The 22,992-nt window shown below is 44.3% G+C and overlaps 1 protein-coding gene across 1 annotated transcript in view; it reads left to right on the top strand.

The window, feature by feature from the left end:
• KIF19 (kinesin family member 19) overlaps positions 1–11,387 on the top strand; it is a 40,941-nt gene extending 29,554 nt beyond the window's left edge. Inside the window, exons 8-20 of the mRNA XM_063456334.1 lie at positions 597–743; positions 2,083–2,205; positions 2,794–2,950; positions 3,960–4,134; positions 5,629–5,827; positions 6,746–7,016; positions 7,492–7,613; positions 7,761–7,924; positions 8,250–8,355; positions 8,674–8,737; positions 9,842–10,236; positions 10,386–10,536; positions 10,841–11,387. Of these exons, the coding sequence (XP_063312404.1) occupies positions 597–743; positions 2,083–2,205; positions 2,794–2,950; positions 3,960–4,134; positions 5,629–5,827; positions 6,746–7,016; positions 7,492–7,613; positions 7,761–7,924; positions 8,250–8,355; positions 8,674–8,737; positions 9,842–10,236; positions 10,386–10,536; positions 10,841–11,004 (2,238 nt within the window). The 3' untranslated portion in view covers positions 11,005–11,387. The remainder of the gene's footprint in view (positions 1–596; positions 744–2,082; positions 2,206–2,793; positions 2,951–3,959; positions 4,135–5,628; positions 5,828–6,745; positions 7,017–7,491; positions 7,614–7,760; positions 7,925–8,249; positions 8,356–8,673; positions 8,738–9,841; positions 10,237–10,385; positions 10,537–10,840) is intronic.
• The last annotated feature ends 11,605 nt before the right edge of the window (positions 11,388–22,992 follow it).

Below are 22,992 nucleotides of genomic sequence, written 5' to 3'. Positions count from 1 at the left end.
ACCACCACCCTGGTCATGCCAACCCCACACTCCTCAGAGCATGGCAAGGCCACTGACTATAATCACAGAGTGTGTTCATGCTGCGCCAGTCCAGAGCACCAGGAGGAGACTGCTCTGTGTTTGTTCCAACCAAGGCCCTCGCTCTGAACCTGCTGTTTTATTTGAAACCTGATGCAAAGTTAAAGACAAAGGGTCTGGCTGGCAAGCTTCGATACTGTGCAATGAAAGTACTGATGGTGTACTGGTGGGGTAACAGTGCCATCTAGTGGGATGTGTGATAAAATATGTGAGTTTAACAAAGTCCTTTCTTGCTTATTACAACACATAGTTTTATCGTTGTATCTGTGTCTGAAATATCCTAAATGTGACTCTCTACACTCTTGAAATTAAAAAAATAATAAGATAAATAATTAAAAATTAGATGAGTCATAAAACCCTAGCCAAATTCATTATTCCAGAGAGAAGTGACCATTCTGTGCACTAAAAGGGCCCCTTTAATTCAGATTTGGACTAGTTCGGTGGTGACGGCTATTGTTGCTCAGCGAATGTGATATAAATAACTTTTAATGCCTCTTCTCCTCTGATAATTCTTGCAGACCCAGAATCGGGGTCAGCGGATGAAGGAAGGAGCCCACATTAACCGCTCTCTGCTGGCCCTCGGTAACTGCATCAACGCTCTGAGTGAACGAGGGGGTAACAAATATGTCAACTACCGAGACAGCAAACTGACCAGACTGTTAAAGGTACCTTTAAAAATTGTAGCTTCACCCATTGCCATACCGGTGGCGGGCACAAACCGTCACTATTCCAGCGCACATTCACTTCTGCATTAGCCATCCAAGCTGGGGGCTGGTAAGCCAACCAATGTTGGACAGACTACTGGAGAGCTCCAGCAGAGGGGCCATGGTGTATGTACTAACAAAACCCTATATTTTGACCGACAGCTCAAAAACTGTTTGATACAGAGATGAGACTGACACCCAAACACTGTTTGCACCATAACCACTACAATGAGCCACAGTGGTTATGGCCCTTTTTTCACGTGAAGTTTATTTGTGACTTGCTATTTCAATTAATTATGAAACGATAGATCCTACATTTTTAAATTTAATGAATCGTTTTTTTGTTTCGATCTTAAAATCACTGCAAGCCGACTTGGGGGTCTACCCAACATCCTTTCTAGCTGTTATTGAAATTTGTGGCCTCTCTGTTATTAACGGATTTCTGGATTTCCTTATAACCCAGAATCTGTTCCCAAAAGAATCGCAGGAACTGACGTGGGAATTTCACATCTTGAGATATTGCTCAGTGAAAAGACAGGTGTAGATAAAAATGATAAAATATAATAAAAAATGGCAAAGTGTCTCTCTCCTCCCCCCCCCCCCCCCCCCGAATAGTCACTGCGCATGTGAAGCAGTCAGGTTGGGGCGGGGCTTAAGCAGCGTTCATATTTCAGGTGCCAATCAGATTTACCCACAATCCATCTGTAGAATTAAACCCACAGAAGTTCAAACTGCAGACATCATGGACAGAGAATAACAAATGGCGGCACCCAGATAATGACAAGGCCGCTTTAAATACCGACACGATACTTAAGACCCTTTCCCCCCTTAATTATAGTAAGTTACAACAAGCCCATAACTATGTAGACATGGGGGAATCTTCATATATAAAAATAAAATACCTGTAAAATAACTAATTTAATATTCAGTTACCATCGCTGGCCGCGGCTGCCTCGCTGTCTCTCTACGTAACAATGAGAAATGATTGGCTGAAATATCTGAGCCCAATCCTACAATGGGAATATATCCAGCTGGACACATCAGAGTTTCTTTATTTAAATTTAAAAAAAAATTTAAACTTTTTTAAAACAATTATTTTAAAACTTGCACCTGGATTTATTTTCTAGATTTTTATATTTATTGTCTGTTTACATAAAACAAACAATGAGAACCCAAACAGTTTTTTGTTAGAAATGGATGAAGTTCGATGTGTCTATAACCCCAGAATTGGTAATTATCTTCTTATTATGCTATTATGTTGCACTGTCTTCACACTCAGCTGTTCTGCTTCCGTTCTCAGGACTCATTGGGCGGTAATAGTCGCACAGTAATGATTGCTCACATCAGTCCAGCCAGCAGTGCCTTCGAGGAGTCTCGGAACACACTCTCCTACGCCGATCGTGCCAAAAACATCAAGACACGGGTATATACATGAACTCACTCCGGCCTGCAACGCAACCAGTGTATACACTAAGAACACAATAACACAACCAATGTATACATTAACACAATAACACAACCAGTGTATACACTAAGAACACAATAACACAACCAGTGTATACACTAACACAATAACACAACCAGTGTATACACTAAGAACACAATAACACAACCAGTGTATACACTAAGAACACAATAACACAACCAATATATACACTAAGAATGCAGTAAAAGTGTGTATACTAAGAATAAATCTGTAAAGCTATCTCCTGAAACATCATGCCACCATGTTTAGAGCCAGAGTGTGAGCGGAACGCAAGCTAAATACCTGCAGCAGGACACAACCAATGCGTTTATTCCATTACGAACACGAGCAAATTACTCAATGTTTCAGACCTCCCAAGGTCCTTTCTAAAATGTGTGTATCTTGTCACAAACACTCACTGCTCGCATAATGTGTATATTTAACGCCTCTGTTTGGGAGGCTTTGCATGTAGTGTATTATTGAATGTGTTAATGTAAACGTATGTTACTGTCAACCTCAACCTCTCACATTAATGTGACTTTCTAGGTCAAGAGGAACCTTCTTAACGTCTCTTACCACATCGCCCAGTACACGAGCATCATAGCCGACCTGCGGAATGAGATCCACAGGCTCAAGGAGAAGATTGACGAGCAAGGCTTAATGCAGATGAGGACCGAGAAGAGTGACATTCGCAACATCCAAGGTAACCCTGACCTGTCAGGAATATATATTGTAAATCTGTTCTAAGTTCCCGAGTCCTGCTTATTTAGTTGTAGGTTTTATAAACTCCATGTTTGGAATACTCCCATTACATTCCATTGATGGATACTCTGGTTAGAATGTGCTAATGAAATAGTTCATTTGGTTAACATCAAATATATAACGTGATATTGGTAGGGCCAACTCAACCGTGCATCCATCTTAGGTGGAAGAAACTAGCACTATCGAGCTTGGTAATAGCAGCAGCATCTAATATTCCACTGCTTCAATTGTTAGAGTCCTGAGCTCCATTTGGAGACAAACGTTCTGTATGAGAAGAAGATTATCATTAACTCCCATGCTGCACACACAGAACCATTTGTGTATCTGTAAATGAGTGGTGGCTGAGTAAGGAAGACTGTCTGGTGTATGTATGCACAGGGGATCTATATTATTTCATGTTCTAGGAGTATATTTATAGTATTGTGGAGATTTTATTCCATTGTACATATGTAAGGGTGACTAGACTATATTGGGAGCGGGACGCACTCAATCCATCACTGTCAGGAACAAATATCCTACACTTCATTGCTTTTCTCCAGTCTTTCCTGAACTACACAACCTCGATTTCACTCTCAACAATGTTCTCTATCTGCTCCAGTTACTGTAGTAAACCTCCATCTCTTATCCAGTCAATCAGTTCTCTTTGTATATTTTTGAAGACTCCTGAAAACCCACCTATTGACAAATGCTTTCCTCGTTGTTTTTCTCCTCAGTCCCACCAAGCTGTTATTTAACTTTATTTTATTACCGGTGTACTCATCATGAGGACATCTTATTGAGAATATTAACATCTCCTGCTTTCAGCTTACTCGGTTGTTAATTTGCATGTATTTACATTTTACACGTATTGTGGCCATATGTGGTGGTAATCTGACGTTTTTGTTTTTTCCTATTTCTGTCTTAAAAGTGCATGATCTTACTAACACCCCTGTATTTGTTTGACCATCCAGCTGAGGTCCAGCTCCACACCTTACCTTATGACCGATATGAGATGGATCAGCTGAGGGAGCAACTTATTAGAGCATTCCGAGAGCAAATGGACATCCGGAGACAACTAATGGAGCTAGAGAGTAATCACATGGAAATTCAGATGGAAACATCACGTCACTTCCTCATCATTGCCGAGTAGGTGGAGTGATTGATAACCTCCATCTGAAGGCCGACCTAGCTCTACACTCATTGAGATACACTCTGATTCCAGCTTGTTTGTTTAGACACGGTTACACGTTGAACCTATATAGCAATGGGTCTGATGCAGTTACGGTTATACACTCCATGTGGAGCGGGGACCACCGAAGGGCAGGCTATTTCAGCCGATCTCAGTATTCTCTTGTGTCCTGTTTTTTGCTCTACACTCCATGTGTGCTCGGTATCGCTTTATATTAATAAAAGTGCAAGTCTTAGGGTAGCTGTGGGGTCAGAACGTCTACAGCAAACCCACAATGAGCAATATAGAGAACCCTGCTCACTGTAAACAATTACAATTATTTATATACCACCAACATATTTCACAGCACCGTACAATAGGTCATCGAGGCAAACAGTTCTAAAACATGTTTGACATACAGGAACAGTGGGTGAAGAGAGCCTTGTTCAAACAAGCTTACAATCTAAAAGGATGAGGGACAAATACGGAGTTAATGAGGGATTTAAATCACCCAGATATACAGGATGGTAGGTGTAACAGAGCTCCAGTACTCCGACCGAGTACCTCCACCAAGTCTGCGACCTCTTAGTTATCAGGGACCTTGGAGCACTTCATATCCAGTCACCGAGGCTTGTCTGGGATCACTGAGGGCCTTTTCCACCCTGGACTAGGTTAATGTGCTTATAGCCCTGGACACCCTTTCCATCAGCACCCTTTTCCCAAATGCCCGACGACAAATGGTTCTGGGTGTCAACTGACTTTACTAGACATAGCACACATATTTTAAGCCCCCAACAGACTAATTTACATACAATAGGTTACATAGAGCACTATAGTACAAGGAAGGGTGAGGTCAGACAATAGCAAGGGCTGATGGGAGATTGAGGAGGGACAAAGCAGCCAGTTTAAACTGGTCTGGCAGTGTCCCTGGGACAACGCCTTGCAGGAGAAACAATAGGGCAGGAAAAAGAGGGAGGGGGAGAGGCACAGACAATTATTACATTGAACATGACCGGCACCAATAATGGACACAGGGTGACAAAACACAAATGGAATCTGTGGACCCACACATAGTTGGTTCGCTAAACGAACGGGGTGTGTACGGACAGCCAAACAAAATTTAATAAAAGTGTAGCTAGAGCATCCATCCTGCTACAGTAAGTGTTTGGGAGAAGAGAGGGCAGTAGATGGGAGACGGCAGAGAAAGGTTGTAAGGGGTGAAAAGTTAAAGGGCGAGTTGATGGACTTCAATAAAGAAGTGTATTCCATGAAGAGGGTGCAACCCTGGAGATGTCCTGCAGACGAGAGTCTAAAAGTTCTGAAATAAAACCATAACAAAATGCACTGAATATACTACACTATATATGTTTTATTGTTCTTGTTATAGCATGTGATTGGATTGGTAATGTCTGTGTGTTATTATATGTACCAGGAAAGGTCTGTAAATATACTCTCCTGTGTTATACTTGTAGTTGGGAACAGGAGAAAAATCGTCGTATCCGCAAGTGGAGAGATGAACTCAGGAGAGAAAGCTATGGAAAGGAGGACAGTGAGAAAGACTCGGACACCGGCGATGATCAGTCAGACATCGTGGAACCTCCAGAGGTGGCATTGGCTCGAGAGAACATCTATGCACTGGTGGGAGATCAGAGCAGACTGCGCCGGCAAAAGGTAATTATCAAAGTATAAAGCACGGCGCTGTAAAGCAAATTCAGGCAAATATTATCTTTCCATCTGTTTGTTTACTACACCAATAATGTTTTTCAAATTCATGAGATCTGCACTTCACCGGTGTGAAGACTGGTTATGACAGAGATGTACTAATGTTTGTCAGTGATATCCATGTGTTACTCTAGTCAGTCTCAAAAATGAAATCTGAGTTCCATCATTCATATATTTTAGTTAGAATTTATGGTAAACTGACATTAACAGCACCGTTTTTTCCATTGTTTTTCAAATTTGAATGTTTTACATGGAATTTAAGACTCTACGACGAAAGTTCTGACTTTCATCACTGCTAATAAATGGAATTCTTTTGGTGGATCTCGTGTCTAGCACGATATGGGAAATCCCTAAATTCATGGTTTGCCAAGTGTGTAAGAATTAAACTGAGTCAAGTTCCCACTAATATCACTGGTTTAGGTTGAGAAAATCTCAGTGAGGTCTATTCACTAAACCAGGAATTGTCAAACAAATTGACAAGGTTATTGTAAGTTTTAAATCAAATATCTGAACTGGCAAGAGATTACTTCACAAAGTACCAGTTGTTTTCAGGCAGCACATGACTATCCAGAGTTATAGTTTGTATTGTAACCTGTCTTAAAACTCAGAGCTTATTGAATAAACCTCTTAACGTTAAATGGGCAGGATATAGACTAGAAGCAAAAAATGTAAAGCAATTACGTGATTTATAGAGCTTTCGCATCTATGATGGAATTATGATCGGGATAGAGATCGGGAAAAAGTTTAAAATAACACAAAATTACAAATATACAAAACCTAAAATGTTTACAGAACCCTGATTAGGAGATGTACCATCTGCTTCGTCTTGGTGTATTGTGTCACATCTAAACCCAGTTCTTGCTGCAGATGGAATTAGAGAAGAGGTGCAAAGATGTCCGGCATCAAGCTCGTAGACTTGAGGAAATTCTGCCCAAGCGAATCAGTTCAGAGGAGCAGAAAGAGGTGCTGAGCCTCTTGTGCAAAGTCCACGAGCTGGAACTCGAAAACACAGAGCTACAGTCTCGAGCCATGCTGAAGGACAACCTGATACGGCACAAGAACTACATTGTGCACCGGTTTGAACAGCACCGATCTCTGTGTGACGAGATCATTCAGCAACAAAGACAAATCATTAATGGTACGAAAATGTTGGGACAGCTGAAACGGAAGATACCAAGCAATAAAAGGGTCTGAATGTAAAACAGATATAGCTTAAAACTGAATGACAGTTCAGCTGTTTTGTGGTTTGAATGTGTGAGAATGAGTATGTTGAGGCTACAAAGTAAGCTCCAGGTGGAGTTAAGGTTGAAGGATTAGATTTAGAAGGTAGATTCAGTATTTTGACGATTTTGGACCAAGAAGGAAGAGGTTTGATTAGGTTTTACAGTAAAAAGGTCACCAGGAATGTAGAGTAAGGGAGGATAGAAATAAATTAATTCATATTGAACAAGACAGTAAGTTGACCTTCTACTAGAGAGTTCTGAGTGGCTCATGTGAGGAGAAAAACCATATGGCAACGTATTGTTTGCATTCTACAAAATATTGTAATTTTCTCTGTGACTCAATTTGTAAAAAATTATCGTGAATGTTCACTATATTTAATGGCTTTACAGATCATAACATCTCTGTTCCTCATCGCCTGGACGATCTATATGAGCGTTACCTTCGAGAGCAAGAAGACGGCCACTTGGACCGTTTCACCATTATTGATAAAGTTGCAGTAATGGCAATAAAGGTAAGTGCATGGTCTTCTGATAACCAGATCTTGGTTGTTGGTCTATTAGAAAAGCAGTCTCGTGAAAGAACGATGCTTTCAAAACTCCTCTGTATCACAAGCCATCTATGCTCTGGTTGAAATCCTTAATGGACCTCATCTCCACAGGATGGCCGGAACTCCCTGCCAAAGATTTCACAGGCTACTCCAGAAGAAAATTCACAGGATTCAGACCAAGAAAGTGTAAGGACATTTGGATCAGACAACCGGAATCTTAGTCACATGGATTTGTACAGGAAAAATTTTCCAAGACTTTTATCTGAGGCAGAGAGGTGAGAAAAACTGGGTAGTAACAAATGAAGAAGCATTTTCTTTCCAAATATTCACTCTAACAAAGCTTATATATTTTCTTTCTGGATACTTTATAGTATAAAAACACTTGTAACATAATCTGTATGAAATGCTCAGTGTTTTTGTAAAGGTATTATTTTTTTTTTAAATGCTATGATAAAAGTCTCAGGGGAAAAGTTGTCGTCATTGAAGATAATCATAGCTCAAGTTTATGAGTTCTATCATTTTTGAAGACTATTTTGGAGTTTTTGTAGATATCTAGAAATAAAAGTGAAATTTTACAGTATCTGTTTGTTTTCCAACCAGTGATACAAACAAAGTGTTTAAGACCAGCCCACGCGCCCGTCACTTTAAGACTTCTTTGGTAGTGACTCCACCTCCAATCCACCTGAATGGAACGGTCAACAAGGAGGTAGGTGGGTGGAATCTTTAAACTGGTAAAACGCATTCTATGTGGTATAAACTACAAGTCATTATAAGAGTGTACCTCACCTATTGGGGTCTAGGGGTTAGATTAATTCTCGGTTTCCCATTTAATTGACAATTTCCTATAAATGTGATAAGTGTTATCAGAATTACGTCATTTCTGCTATGGTCTGCAATGTATATTGGGTGGCTGAGCAGTGTGATGGTAGTAGTCCACAGTGGCCAGGTTTAATCTGCACTTTGCTTGTGGTGTAATTCGTGGCAGTAACTGCACTGAGATGACACGTGATTGTCCTATTTACAGTACCCGAGTCATAATAATCTGGCGAGTGTGAGCAGTCTCATGAATTCGTCTCCTGACAGTAAAGGTAAGATACCCCCCAAACCGGCTAGATCGGTGTAAGACTTTTTTAATGAGTTATGTTGATGGACAGTGAGGATTAGAGAGTAGCCCAGTACTCAACAAGAAAGAAAATGGAAAATATTATTATTGATTTACTTGGTAAAATCTTCTGTTTTTAAAAAATATAGCACTAAATATCAATAATACGTATTGGTTATAGTATTTGTTTCCCTGTAAAGTTGTGCCAAGGATCCTTTGAACATCACAGCCGTGGACCAACGAATGGGCATTGGGATAATATTTTTTTTTCTCTTTTTGCCCTTTAACCTTTACGATAAAGTTGGAGTAAGATAATGCATTGCATTGGTATTGCTCATAATGTGAATGTACTTCAATAATTAATTAATACATTCGTCAAATATTTTGTCAATTAGATCCCCACCGTGTTATCAATGCAAACAGATGTCCTGGTAATGGAATGACATTAACTTTGTATAGATGGGCAGCACTACGTTAGGAAAAGGGTTTCTGAGAGATTGCACTGACTGTAAATTAAGGAGTCATAATGGGTTGGTGCAGCCTTGAACCAATTAAATGTCAAATTGATGCACAGCATGAAATGGGACAAAATACAAGCTTTCCCTGCACACAACCCCCGGTTTGGAAATGGTTCAAACACCACAATCTATTCTCCGTTCGATTAAAATCGCACTTTATCAGATTGTTTGAATAGATTTTAAAAAAGTTGCCTCGTTTGAAAAATAGAATATTCAAGGATGTAATCGTTAACGTATGAGGGGAATAAATCTTATTGTAATTTTGGATTAAAAAGGATTGTTTTTTTCTTTTTGTGGCACAAATGGAAATTTCATCAAGTCGGATTTTTATTTTTGGGGGATCGTCAGCAGAACCAGATATGTGAAAGGCTGAACGTGTTTTACTTGGAATCTTGTTTGGTACCTGGATTACTTTGTAACTCTGAGGAAGTGATCTAGGTAGAATTAACAGCTTGCACCCTAGTACCACTCTATAGATAGCGTGCGCAGTGCTGCGGCTTCCTATGGACAGACTGTCTTTCTCCTGCCTGTGAAATGACATTTTGACACTGTGTAACATGACTTTCTTACAGAGAAAAAAGAGATCCTGAGCAGCATTAAGAGCATTGCGGTGAAGGCGGCCCGACGCAGATCTCGGGTTATAGAAGGTGACCGACGGCAGCTGCTACGTCCGATGAAAGAGAGAAGTAACCTGTCTGTTCACTCACTGAGTGAGAGTGAGGACATGCCGTACAGAGTCCCAGGATTGCCGAGCTCTCCCTTCCCCCACGCGGTTAGCGATGACAATCTGTCCAGCAGCACTGGAGAAATGGCGACCGCGCCGACAATGGGCAAAAACCGCAACATTTCCCCCAACCTCTGGCAGCGGGAACAAAAAAAAGGGAAACAAAAACTGAAGAGAGAAGAGTCTATAGAGGTGAAACGCAGAAAGAAAAGGTCAAGGTCATTTGAGGTCACCGGTCAAGGGGTAAGAAACACAAAGTCTTTCATGTTAGACCCCGTGGCAGTCTAATATAACCTGTTTTGAAGGACAAATCACTGCCAGCTTTATAGTTTCCAGTGTCGTTTGACAGAGAAAGAATCTGTATTGCTAACATTTCATATTTGTTCCTGCAGCTTGTCCGTCCAAAGAATCATTCCAAACTGACTCTGGAGAGTAGTTCTGACCACAAACTTCTGACTGTTGTCCCCCAAACCCTCAGCAACCGTCTACCAGGGAAAGTGATACTTCCAATAGCCCAGGTCAAGCTTCCGCAGAACCAGACCGGTTAGTGTGCCGAATTCTATGTCACAGCATGTACGACCCATACTTAGCTCAAAGATGTAGCCAATGTTAATTATGTATCTACATATTATACTGATGTGTTGGAAGCCCTATATTTGCATCAGTAGATAAACAATTGCCATAATTCACCACCCACCAGGAAGGCAACCTCTTGATCAAGACTTGGTAAAAGTTTCAGGAGAACCAGAACATTGAATTCTTTTGGTTGTCCCATTAGCTATCCTTTCTCTAGGCCGACAAAGTTTGTAGGTTGAATCCCTTATTGAGGTTTTCTTTTTTTTTTTAGGCACCATGATTAATATGGCTGACCAGCAGGGAGCCGGACATCCCACCAGCCAGACCGGAAACACCAAAAAGCCGATGCCCACCAACCAGCGGCCACGTTTTAGCTATGTAAATACAAACTCTTCCAGTGTTTACGGGAAAGAAAGCAAGGCTCGGAAACACTAAGTTCAAGTGTAAAACTGTTGCTAATGCAAGAGTTTCGGGATTTTCATTTATATGTCGTGGAATGGATGGAATCGTGGGCACAAGAAATGCTAAAAAAAAAAAATCACTATTTTTAAATCCGTATGAATAAAATGTACATGAATTTTGATTCCTAACTGGTATTCTCCTATTTCTACAAACTATGATGTGGGAATAGAATGGCTGTCCTCCTTTTTTTCGGATGCAGAGTTTACAAGAGACCCTTTCTTCCATTGTTGGCCTCCGTGTCTCCAGGGATTTCATTCAAAGTATAATTATTCACACTACCTGCAATGTATTTTTTACATTTATCAACAAGTATTTTCTTTTTAATAATGAAATAAAGGTGTTATGTACCTTAATTAGGTGACACAACTGGACCACTATTCCTACGTCTATCAGATAAATGTTTGGGAGAAGATTGACAGAGTAATGGGTGGTGTTATATCTACTGAATATATCATCACTAATGGAAGGTACTTAACCCCTTAAGGACACGTGACGTGTGACATGTCATGATTCCCTTTAATTCCAGAAGTTTCACATCGGTCATTCCCCTCTGCCAAAATTACTCAGCGGAATTGGGAACACATCACTGGTAGCACAGGAGCAATCATGCTTGGGATTCTTCTACACTCGGAAACTAACTGAAAAGTAATGTTATATTTACTAAATATACCCCTCTGTACCTTCTATACCCACCCTCTCTATGGCTTCCCCTCTGTACCTTCTATACCCAACCTCTCGATGGGCCCCCTCTATACCTTCTATATCCACCCTCTCTATGGCTTCCCCTCTGTACCTTCTATACCCAACCTCTCAATGGCCCCCCTCTATACCTTCTATACCCACCCTCTCTTTGGCTTCCCCTCTGTATCTTCTATACATACCATCACCATGGCTACCCCTCTGTACCTTTTATATGCACCCTCACTACGGTTCCCCCTCTGGACCTTCTATACCCATCCTCTCTATGGCTTACCCTCTGTACCTTCTATACCCACCATCACTATGGCTCCCCCTCTGCACCTTCTATACCCACCATCACCATGGCTCCCCCTCTGTACCTTCTATACCCACCCTCTCTATGGCTCCCCCTCTGTACCTTCTATACCCACCCTCTCTATGGCTCCCCCTCTGTACCTTCTATACCCACCCTCTCTATTGCTTCCCCTCTGAACCTTCTATACCCACCCTCTCTTTTGCTTCCGCCCTGTGTCTTCTATATCCACCCTCTCTATGGCTTACCCTCTGTACCTTCTATACCCACCATCACTATGGCTCCCCCTCTGTACCTTCTATACCCACCCTCTCTATTGCTTCCGCCCTGTGTCTTCTATATCCACCCTCTCTATGGCTCCCCCTCTGTACCTTCTATACCCACCCTCTCTATTGCTTCCGCCCTGTGTCTTCTATATCCACCCTCTCTATGGCTCCCCCTCTGTACCTTCTATACCCACCCTCTCTATTGCTTCCGCCCTGTGTCTTCTATATCCACCCTCTCTATGGCTCCCCCTCTGTACCTTCTATACCCACCCTCTCTATTGCTTCCGCCCTGTGTCTTCTATATCCACCCTCTCTATGGCTCCCCCTCTGTACCTTCTATACCCACCCTCTCTATTGCTTCCGCCCTGTGTCTTCTCTATCCACCCTCTCTATGGCTTACCCTCTGTACCTTCTATACCCACCATCACTATGGCTCCCCCTCTGACATATTGTGCCTGCGCTGTGAACGCTGTGCTCCAACAATCAAACACTTCTGGCAGGCATTCATTGGATATACTCGGCATTATGCCATCTTAAAGAAAACCAAGTAATGTGGCCACAACCAGATAGAGGAAGGGTTACTGCAGGACCCAAATATCTAAATTTAAAAAATCTAATCACTCTGCATCCTATGGCTCAAACAGGGTCAAATCCAAACACACAAAATAAACCATTGCAGCACAACTAGATGCCAAATGTGCACAAGGAGTTTCAGTGCCTTGGTTTATGTATATTCTGTTAAGAAAACCGAGGGTGTTAAGGAGGCCGTGGCTCTAGTGGCCGTCTGTCAGCAAGATGTAAACATTGTCCTTTCTCAGGAACAGCCGGCAGCGTTTTACATTGTTCGGGATAATATCTGTGTGTTAAAATGGCTACTTTAAGATGTAGTGGTTTTAGTGCACAGCGTGTCCTTTATTGACAGCAATCATAGAATCGATAAAATATAAGAAAGAAGCCGACATCGGAGTCAGCGTTTATAGGGTAACTATGAAATGTGCAATATTTAAAATAAAGAAGGGGATCGGCTCATTACTTTTACTTTTTATTTATAGAGCAACAGCTGGCTCTACATGTGCCCTATACAGGCACATACAGGGTTAATCAGAATTCTAGAGCCAGCTAACTCGCTGTATAATCTGCACACTATGATTCACTAAAGTGAGAATTCAAAGTAAATTTCAAATTTAGGGCCAAAGTCTCCGCGCTGGTAGCATTACTGACTTAGAGAATTTTTGAAGTTCGGCTATTTTGATATTAAATTTGAAATTCACTCTGCATCCAATTCGAATTGTCACATTAGTAAATTACTATGTCAGAGTTCGATTGATATCATCAAAACCATTAATATGGTAGCTTAGGGCTATGGCAACACACCTCACATATACAAATAATGATCATAATGAGAATAATCTTACAATAACAAAGCTATTCACTATTCTAGGGATACAGCAAACATTAATCAGGAGAATTTAACATTTTATATAAAAAATAATTAAACAATCTCAATCTGTGACTATAAATGTCTGTTCTTCACAGACTGTGGGTTACTGAATAACCGCTGTCTTTTAATGCCACGGGAATAACATTTATTATACACATATAGGGTTATTTGCTAGAGTGAATTTCGAATCGAAGGATAAAATATCCAAACTGTACGCATAGCTGACTTTATTTCAGGTTTGGCTGTTTTTAAATTGAATTTGAAATCTCACTTTATTGAATAACCCGGATTTTTGCTATACAATCTTAGTATTTTTTGTTGTGATATTTTTTGGTATAAATTGTGTAACGCCTGTTTGTATTCATTGTAATAAATGTGTTACCTAATCTAGAAACTTATTTTATGGGGTGTTCCCGACATTGTGACCCCCAAAATGGAGGAAGACTAATCATTTTTATTTTATAGATTTTGGAGGTGTGTTAATGAATGGCCTTGTCACCAGGTCTGTAAAGGGCCTGTTTGTAAAATCTACACACACAACTAGCTAATCAAGGAAAATAAACTGTCTTGGCACAGTATGTCCGTCTGCAGTCCTCCTCGCCCTATTGTTCCTGTAACATTTTGTAACTGTCTCATTTATTATAACATTTTTCCCCTTTATAATATTGTAAAGCGCTGCGGAATACCTTGGCGCTATATAAATACCAGTAATAATAATAATAAGAAGAATATGCCTCTGGCATAATATGCAAATACATTTGTGAGAAGTTTATGGGAATGTATGACACCACTGAGAGGAAACTGCAAACATCACTCGACTGTTTCTGCGAGTTGGCCTGAAGTAAAAGACACACAAATTGTATAATCTGCTTTTACACCTCCTGACATTTCAAATAGCCAAGAAAGGACCCTTCTAGTAGGGGGTGTGACTGTATATGTGGCCAAGAGGCGGCTATGGGATATTTTAGATAACTTTGTTTCCTCTGCCAGTCCACACAAGGTGTACCCAGAACCTCATTCTCCTCTTCCACCTCCACCCCAGACACCTACGAATTCACACGCCATCTACAACATGGGCTTATACCCCTTTTGCTTTCTTTGACTGTTCAGACCTCTTTACTGTTTATCTAGTAACGGACCTTAGGTGGATCAACTGAGTGAGCCTTTTATTGGAGCCTTCCCGGAGGTAATTGTATGTAGAGGGAGATGAGGGAGTAACGAGTAATGTGGAAATTCAGATGGGACTTCATGGCCAGCCTTCAGTGCCCAGTGTCTCCACCTGAAAGTCTACTTAGACCAATATCTATGAAATCACACTCGAGGGCCACCTTGCTTTTCACTAATTAACTTACTTTCTGGACCAATATAGCCGTGGGTGAAATCTAGGAGATATTTTGCACAAATCTGTCAATGGGGCCCTTTAAATGGCCTAGATATCATGCAGCAGGAGAATGGTGCAGTTGAAACGTTGATTTATCTTCCTGAACTGAATTTCTAATTATCTTTTACATAGGGGGATGCAGTGAAACAGAGCCAGGCAGATTGCATCTCCAGCTGTCACTGGGACAGTCTCCTCACTGTTCCTCCCACTGCGATTCCTAAACCCTATGCTTCTTGTAGAGAAGCTTCGAGGAAATACTGCGCATGTACGACCATCACCGTTTCCCCCCAATCCAATGCTGGTCATAGCAATGCACTGAATTCAGTGTTTTTCTATGAGAATTTTGAGCCTTGCGTTCAGGTCCTGCAAAGTCCATTTCCAATAACCTCATACTTTCACCAGAACTAATCTCCATATACAGACCTAATACTGAAAATTCTGTATTACCTGCTCTGTTAGTCCTGACAGGAAGAGATCTAAACAAACAGTAAGGAACTCGGACGACTCATTGTTTCATGGAGACTCTACTTAAACCCTTTATGAAAAATATTTAAAGGGACCCTCCACTGCTCAAATACAAAATAAATAAAAATTAATGTTTACTAGATACATGCATTCATTTAATTCTGCATTTTTATATTCTATCTTAAAACAGCTTGCAATAGTTGCAGTTCTCTTGTCTGCAGCCTTTTTCAAGCCCTCCCCTTCTAACCCCGCCCAGACTTTCTGTGGCTGTCCAATCACAGACTTTCCAATACAGCTCTATGAGAAGTCTTTGTAAGGCACAGGGGCGGGCTGGGAAGTGGGGCAGGGAGGCAATTGCCCCCCAGGCCGCCCTAAACCCAGGGCTGCCCACACCCAGCAAAAAAAGGAAAAATCTGAATCTCCTGCCTCTGGCTGAGGACTCAGATTTCTCAACTTACCTCACTCTCCCTGAAGCCAGTGGAGTCGGCCGGGCTCTCCTGATGATGTCAGGAGGAGGGGGCGTGGCTTTCACTGCTCTTCTCACAGGACCGCTGGGGAGTCTGGGAGAAGAGCAGAGGAAGTCACCCCCCTCCTCCTGACATTATCAGGAGAGGACGACTTCACTGGCTGCTGCTGGTTGCTGCTGCCCACCCCTCCCTGGCCTAAGGTAAGACTCAGGGAGGGGGGAAATACACTTTAGTTTTATTTTTATTCCCCTCCTCAGCCCTGTCCCCTTAGTCAGCCCCTGTCCCCTACCTCAGCCCTGTCCCCCTTCCTCAGCCCCTGTCCCCTTAGTCTGTCCCCCTTCCTCAGCCCCTGTCCCCTTAGTCAGCCCCTGTCCCCTACCTCAGCCCTGTCCCCCCTCGTCAGCCCTGTCCCCTTAGTCAGCCCCTGTCATCCTTCCTCAGCCCTGTCCCCTACCTCAGCCCTGTCCCCCTTCCTCAGCCCCTGTCCCCTTAGTAAGCCCCTGTCATCCTTCCTCAGCCCTGTCCCCTACCTCAGCCCTGTCCCCCTTCCTCAGCCCCTGTCCCCTTAGTCAGCCCCTGTCCCCTTAGTCAGCCCCTGTCCCCTACCTCAGCCCCTGCCCCCCTTCCTCAGCCCCTGTCCCCTTAGTCAGCCCCTTTTCACCATTCCTCAGCCCTTGTCCCCTTAGTCAGCTCCTTTCACCCTTCCTCAGCCCTTGTCCCATTGCTCAGCCCCTGCCCCCCCTCCTCAGCCCTGTCCCCTTAGTCAGCCCCTTTCCCCCTCCTCAGCCCTGTCCCCTTAGTCAGCTTCTGTCTCCCCTCCTCAGCCCTGTCCCCTTAGTCAGCCTCTGTCCCCCCTCCTCAGCCCTGTCCCCTTAGTCAGTCCCTGTCCCCCCTCCTCAGCCCCTGTCCCCCCGCTCAACCTCTGTCCCCTTGCTAAGCCCCTGTCCCCCGTCGTCAGCCCTGTCCCCCGTCGTCAGCCCCTGTCATCCTTCCTCAGCCCTGTCCCCTTAGTCAGCCCCTGTCCCCTTAGTCAGCCCCTGTCCCCTACCTCAGCCCCTGCCCCCCTTCCTCAGCCCCTGTCCCCTTAGTCAGCCCCTTTCACCATTCCTCAGCCCTTGTCCCCTTAGTCAGCCCCTTTCACCCTTCCTCAGCCCTTGTCCCATTGCTCAGCCCCTGCCCCCCCCTCCTCAGCCCTGTCCCCTTAGTCAGCTTCTGTCCCCCCTCCTCAGCCCTGTCCCCTTAGTCAGCCTCTGTCCCCCCTCCTCAGCCCTGTCCCCTTAGTCAGTCCCTGTCCCCCCTCCTCAGCCCCTGTCCCCCCGCTCAACCTCTGTCCCCTTGCTAAGCCCCTGTCCCCCTCGTCAGCCCTGTCCCCTTAGTCAGCCCCTGTCATCCTTCCTCAGCCCTGTCCCCTTAGTCAGCCCCTGTCCCCCCTCCTTAGCCCTGTCCCCTTAGTCAGCCCCTGTCCCCTACCTCAGCCCCTGCCCCCCTTCCTCAGCCCCTGTCCCCTTAGTCAGCCCCTTTCACCATTCCTCAGCCCTTGTCCCCTTAGTCAGCCCCTTTCACCCTTCCTCAGCCCTTGTCCCATTGCTCAGCCCCTGCCCCCCCTCCTCAGCCCTGTCCCCCTAGTCAGCCCCTTTCCCCCTCCTCAGCCCTGTCCCCTTAGTCAGCCCCTGTCCCCTTAGTCAGCCCCTGCCCCCCTTCCTCAGCCCCTTTCACCATTCCTCAGCCCTTGTCCCCTTAGTCAGCCCCTTTCACCCTTCCTCAGCCCTTGTCCCATTGCTCAGCCCCTGCCCCCCTCCTCAGCCCTGTCCCCTTAGTCAGCCCCTTTCCCCCTCCTCAGCCCTGTCCCCTTAGTCAGCTTCTGTCCCCCCTCCTCAGCCCTGTCCCCTTAGTCATCCTCTGTCCCCCCTCCTCAGCCCTGTCCCCTTAGTCAGTCCCTGTCCCCCCTCCTCAGCCCCTGTCCCCCCGCTCAACCTCTGTCCCCTTGCTAAGCCCCTGTCCCCCCTCGTCAGCCCCTGTCATCCTTCCTCAGCCCTGTCCCCTTAGTCAGCCCCTGTCCCCCCTCCTCAGCCCTGTCCCCTTAGTCAGCCCCTGTCCCCTACCTCAGCCCCTGCCCCCCTTCCTCAGCCCCTGTCCCCTTAGTCAGCCCCTTTCACCATTCCTCAGCCCTTGTCCCCTTAGTCAGCCCCTTTCACCCTTCATCAGCCCTTGTCCCATTGCTCAGCCCCTGCCCCCCTTCTCAGCCCTGTCCCCTTAGTCAGCCCCTTTCCCCCTCCTCAGTCCTGTCCCCTTAGTCAGCCCCTGTCCCCTACCTCAGCCCCTGCCCCCCTTCCTCAGCCCCTGTCCCCTTAGTCAGCCCCTTTTACCATTCCTCAGCCCTTGTCCTCTTAGTCAGCTCCTTTCACCCTTCCTCAGCCCTTGTCCCATTGCTCAGCCCCTGCCCCCCCTCCTCAGCCCTGTCCCCTTAGTCAGCCCCTTTCCCCCTCCTCAGCCCTGTCCCCTTAGTCAGCTTCTGTCCCCCCTCCTCAGCCCTGTCCCCTTAGTCAGCCTCTGTCCCCCCTCCTCAGCCCTGTCCCCTTAGTCAGTCCCTGTCCCCCCTCCTCAGCCCCTGTCCTCCTTCCTCAACCCCTGTCTTCCTTCCTCAACCCCTGTCCTCTTTTGCCCAGCCCCTGTCCCTTTCCTCAGCCCCTATCCCCTTCCTCAACCCCTGTCCCCCCCTCTAAGCCCCTGTCCCACCCTTTCAGCCCCTGTCCCACCCTTTCCCTGCTCCTTTCACCTCTCTCAGCTCCTGCCCCCCTTCCTCAGCCCCATGACATCCCACTACAGCTCCTCTCCCCCAATTGCAACCCATATCACCCACACCACAGCCCCTTTCCCAAATTGTAGCCATCAACCTGCTTCAGCCCCTATCCCCCCTACATTTCCTAAACCCCCAATTGTAGCTTATACCCTCCACTACAGCCCCTGTCCCCCCCACTACAGCCCTGTCCCCTTACTCAGTCCCTGTCAACTGGTTTTAAAAGTGTAAAGTTTGGGTGTATGTCTGTGTGTGTCAGTATGTCTGTGTGTGTCAGTATGTCTGTGTGTGTGCGCCAGTATGTCTATCTGTGTGTGTGCCAGTATGTCTGTCTGTGTGTGTGCCAGTATGTCTGTGTGTGTGTGTGTGTGTCAGCCAGTATGCCTGTGTGTGTGTCAGTATGTCTGTCTATCTGAGTTGATATTTCTGTAACAGTGTGTCTTTCTGTGTGTGTCTGTGTGTTTTTTAGTGTGTGCCAAATCAGCAAGTGTGTATGTGTGCCTGCCATTGAGTGTCTGTTTAGGTGACTGCTCCTCCCCGCCCCCCCTCTTTAATCACATGGGAAAGTTGTTTTTACTCTCCTCTTGGTGCAATGGGCCACTTGACTGGATTTGCCCCCCAAGCCTAAGGCTGCCAACCCTCCCCTGGTAAGGCAGGTGCTCTGGGCAATAGCTGCCTCTTAAAGTTTATCTCCACCGAGCTAAATAAACCAGGAAGTAACAGGTCCTGTTGTCTGACAGTCAGAAGGGTGTATTAAGAATCATTTATAAAAGTGGCAATTTCTGTTGAAATCTGTGCTTTTTGTAAAATGAAAAAAACAAGGCTGTCTTCACACAAAGCTTTTCAGTGAAACAAAGTACTTTAGGTGTCTCTGTTGTCCCTTTAAGCAAAGGAAATTGTGTCATTATAGTCCTGGCACATCATTAACCCCTTAATGATGAATGACAGACCTGGTCCATCATCCAGGGGAGACCCTTAACGACGGGTGACGGACCAGGTCCGTCATGGGTTAAAATTAACCCCAGATTGCGGCGATGGCGGGGTTAACGGTGCTCCGGTCTGCCTCTGTATTAGAGGCAGACCAGGAGCACCCGATCACGCTGCCCCAGCAGCAGTGCTCGCTCTGACAGGCTGTCAGAGCGAGCACATGTGCTGCAGGGACTTACCATCCTCCTCCCTGCGCTTCCGGGTTCTGTGTGAAGTGCAGGGAGACGGATCAGTGATTATCTGCTTGTCCCTGCTTAAAAAAAATAAGGTTTAATTAAATTCCCACCCCCCTTTACCCATTTTAAATACAAATTAACCCTTTCCCTGCCAACTGATCACTGACTACAGTGATCAATTGGCAGGGATTACATTTTACTGTCATCTGATTTTTTTTTTTAACCCCTGAGGGTTCATTTTTTTTTTAACACTCAGGGGTTAAATTTATGTTATTAATTAAATATTTTAAAATTATTAATTTAGCTAGCTGGGGTGGGTGGAAGTTAGTGGGAAATTTGGGGATTTGGTGTTAGGCTAACTAGGGGTTAACGTTAAAAAAAGTTTTAAAATAAGCTTTAAAAAGTTAAAAATTACGTTTAAAAAAAAGTTTTTAAAAAGTTTAAAAAAACAATGTTATTTACGTAATAACATTTATGTAAAAAACCACAAAAAAACACCCCCCTTTACCCAGTCCAAATAAAAATGAACCCCTTCCCTGCCAGTCGATCACTGCCTACAGTGATCAAAATACAGATTACAGTATTATACTTTATAATTTTTTTTTTAACCCCTGAGGATTAACTTTTTTTTTTTTGCCATTTCCCATTATAATTCTTTATTTTACTGTGCAAAGAAATATCACAATATGCACGAGGTACCCCAACGGCATTCCTCACCCTGATTGTCAACAATTATAACAATGGGGTATACAGGGTTGCTTGCACATTTTTAGTTAATTAGTTTTAACGTAGCTTAACATGTCTGGGAACATCTTGACAGTATAGTAGCATAGATGAGCATATTTTTTTGTTAATTGTATTGCAGCGTAAGATTAAAACCACACAATTTCAGATTAAAGATTGCTCAGAAAACCGAAAGTGTTAGCGATCAGACATTAAATACAATAGCATGCTTCATACACTGAGAAGAATAGCTAAGTTATACTAAAACATAGGAAGCATCATAGTGTGTCTAATAGTTAGCATTATTCGGAGACTATGTCTATACACAAAGAGTATACGAGCAAGATTACCCTAGTGTGCTTCTGCTTGGTTGACTGGCTAAGAGGTGATATATCTCGTTTGTCTGCATAAGCGGTGGTTAAATGGTTGCATATCGTGTTAGCTATAAAGTGTGGGTAGCTTGAGCGTGTAAAGCAGAGCTGAACAGTAGTTTCAACATTGGTATCATGCTCAACTTGTTTAAAATTTCCACCCCATGTTGTCCCATATGCGCCGGGCGATGGTCCATGGCGGCATGTCGGGCGGTCCGTCTGTATGTAGGCCTGCTTGCCTCAACGGGACGAGAGGTTAGAGGACTCTGGTACTAGTTATAGTCCCGGTGGGTGTCCTTATAGTGAGGCGATGTTTCACTTTAGTGGGATTTGCTGTCCTCCCTGGTGCACGTTTCGGATGAGGGGAAAGTTCCAGCATGGTGGATTTAAGGTGTCAGTCCTTTTGTTTCTGCCCCCCGTGGGAGGCTGAGCGGCATGGTAGGGTATTCCAAGGCCTGAGTGCGTTATCCTGTTTTGGGGTCGGTACCCTCTGGCATTATGGGTGTTGGTGCTGCTCTTTTTTTGGCACTTGATCCTCGGGTCCTGCGGTATCAGGAGAGGAGGGTGCGTCCGGCTGCTCACGTGCCAGGTTTGTTCGCCATGCGGTCTCCGCCATTTTGGGAGTGGGCCTTCGCTGGTTTCGTGGCACTCCGGTGGGTCACAGGGTGGGGGCTGGGATCACCCCCGCCGGCCCAGAGGGGGGGGGGGGGGAACAGGGCCGGATCCCCTAGCTTCCCGGTTTTGCCGTACCGCTGGTGGGCAGGATAGCTGGGCAGCGGCCGTCCACCTCGCTCACCGCCCAAGCGGTCCCCATTATACGTTAAGGGGATCGCCCCGCCGAGGGACCAGAATCTCACGGCAAGTCTCTCCTCGGGACCAGGGTTGCTTCTTGCACCGGTGTACAGTTGCCCGTTGTCGGGTGAGAGTTTTGCCGGTTTTCAGGGGCTAAAATCGGGTAAACTTCCAGGAGCTCTTCCCCTGTGCGTCCGCTCAGCATGGCGGCCCGGCCCCGCCCCAACTTTTATTTATTTTTTTAACCCCCAGGGGTTCAATTTATCTAATTAATTATTTTAATATTTTATAATTATATATTTTGCTAGCTGGGGTGGGTGGGAGTTATGGGAAAGTGGGGAATTTACTGTTAGTGCTACATACTGCTAGTTAGAGGTTAACGATAAAAAAAAAAAGCTTATAGAAATGTTAAATCTGTAAAAAAAAAAAAAAAAGCTTTAAAAAAAGTTTAGGAAAGTTTAAAAAAAATAATAAGCAAAAATAATGTTTAAAAACTAATTTTAAAAAGTAAAAAAAGTTTAAAAAAAGTAAAAAAAACAAACATTTAAAAACGCTCATTACCACTATACCTGGAACAAACTAGAGAAAAAATTATCCCACGCTAAGGATCAAAATACGCCTTTTAAATTACCCCAGGGTGTATTCTTTAATAAATAGTGTGTGTTTGTGGGGAAGTTTCAATAACCAACCAGCTAAACTACTCCAAAATGGAACATGGACACAGCGTAAAACTGCAAAGTTAGAAACAAACTGAATGGCTGCGCCTCAAATGTGCCCCTTCAACATTCACATATACCTGGCAAAGGTACATACGGGGGTATTTTTGTACTCAGCAGACATAGCTGAGCAACATATGAAGTATTATACAGTGGTAGAACACATAAGGTTTGCAAAATATACTGTGCAAACTCACTTTGTGTATCAAAAAGGCAGAAAAAACACTTATTACCACTACACTTGGTATAAGCTAGCGGAAAAATGATCCCACGCTAAGGTTCAAAATATGCCTTTTGAATTGCCCTGGGATGTCTTCTTTAAGAAATGGTATGGCTTTATGTAGTTGTAGTTGTATTATGTAGCCTGTTCAAGTCTACTTTTACAAAT

Source organism: Pelobates fuscus, chromosome 5, assembly GCF_036172605.1.
Source record: "Pelobates fuscus isolate aPelFus1 chromosome 5, aPelFus1.pri, whole genome shotgun sequence".
NCBI lineage: Eukaryota > Metazoa > Chordata > Amphibia > Anura > Pelobatidae > Pelobates > Pelobates fuscus.
The sequence above is the reverse complement of the archived record's forward strand: the minus strand, read 5'-3'. Positions and strand labels throughout refer to the sequence as shown.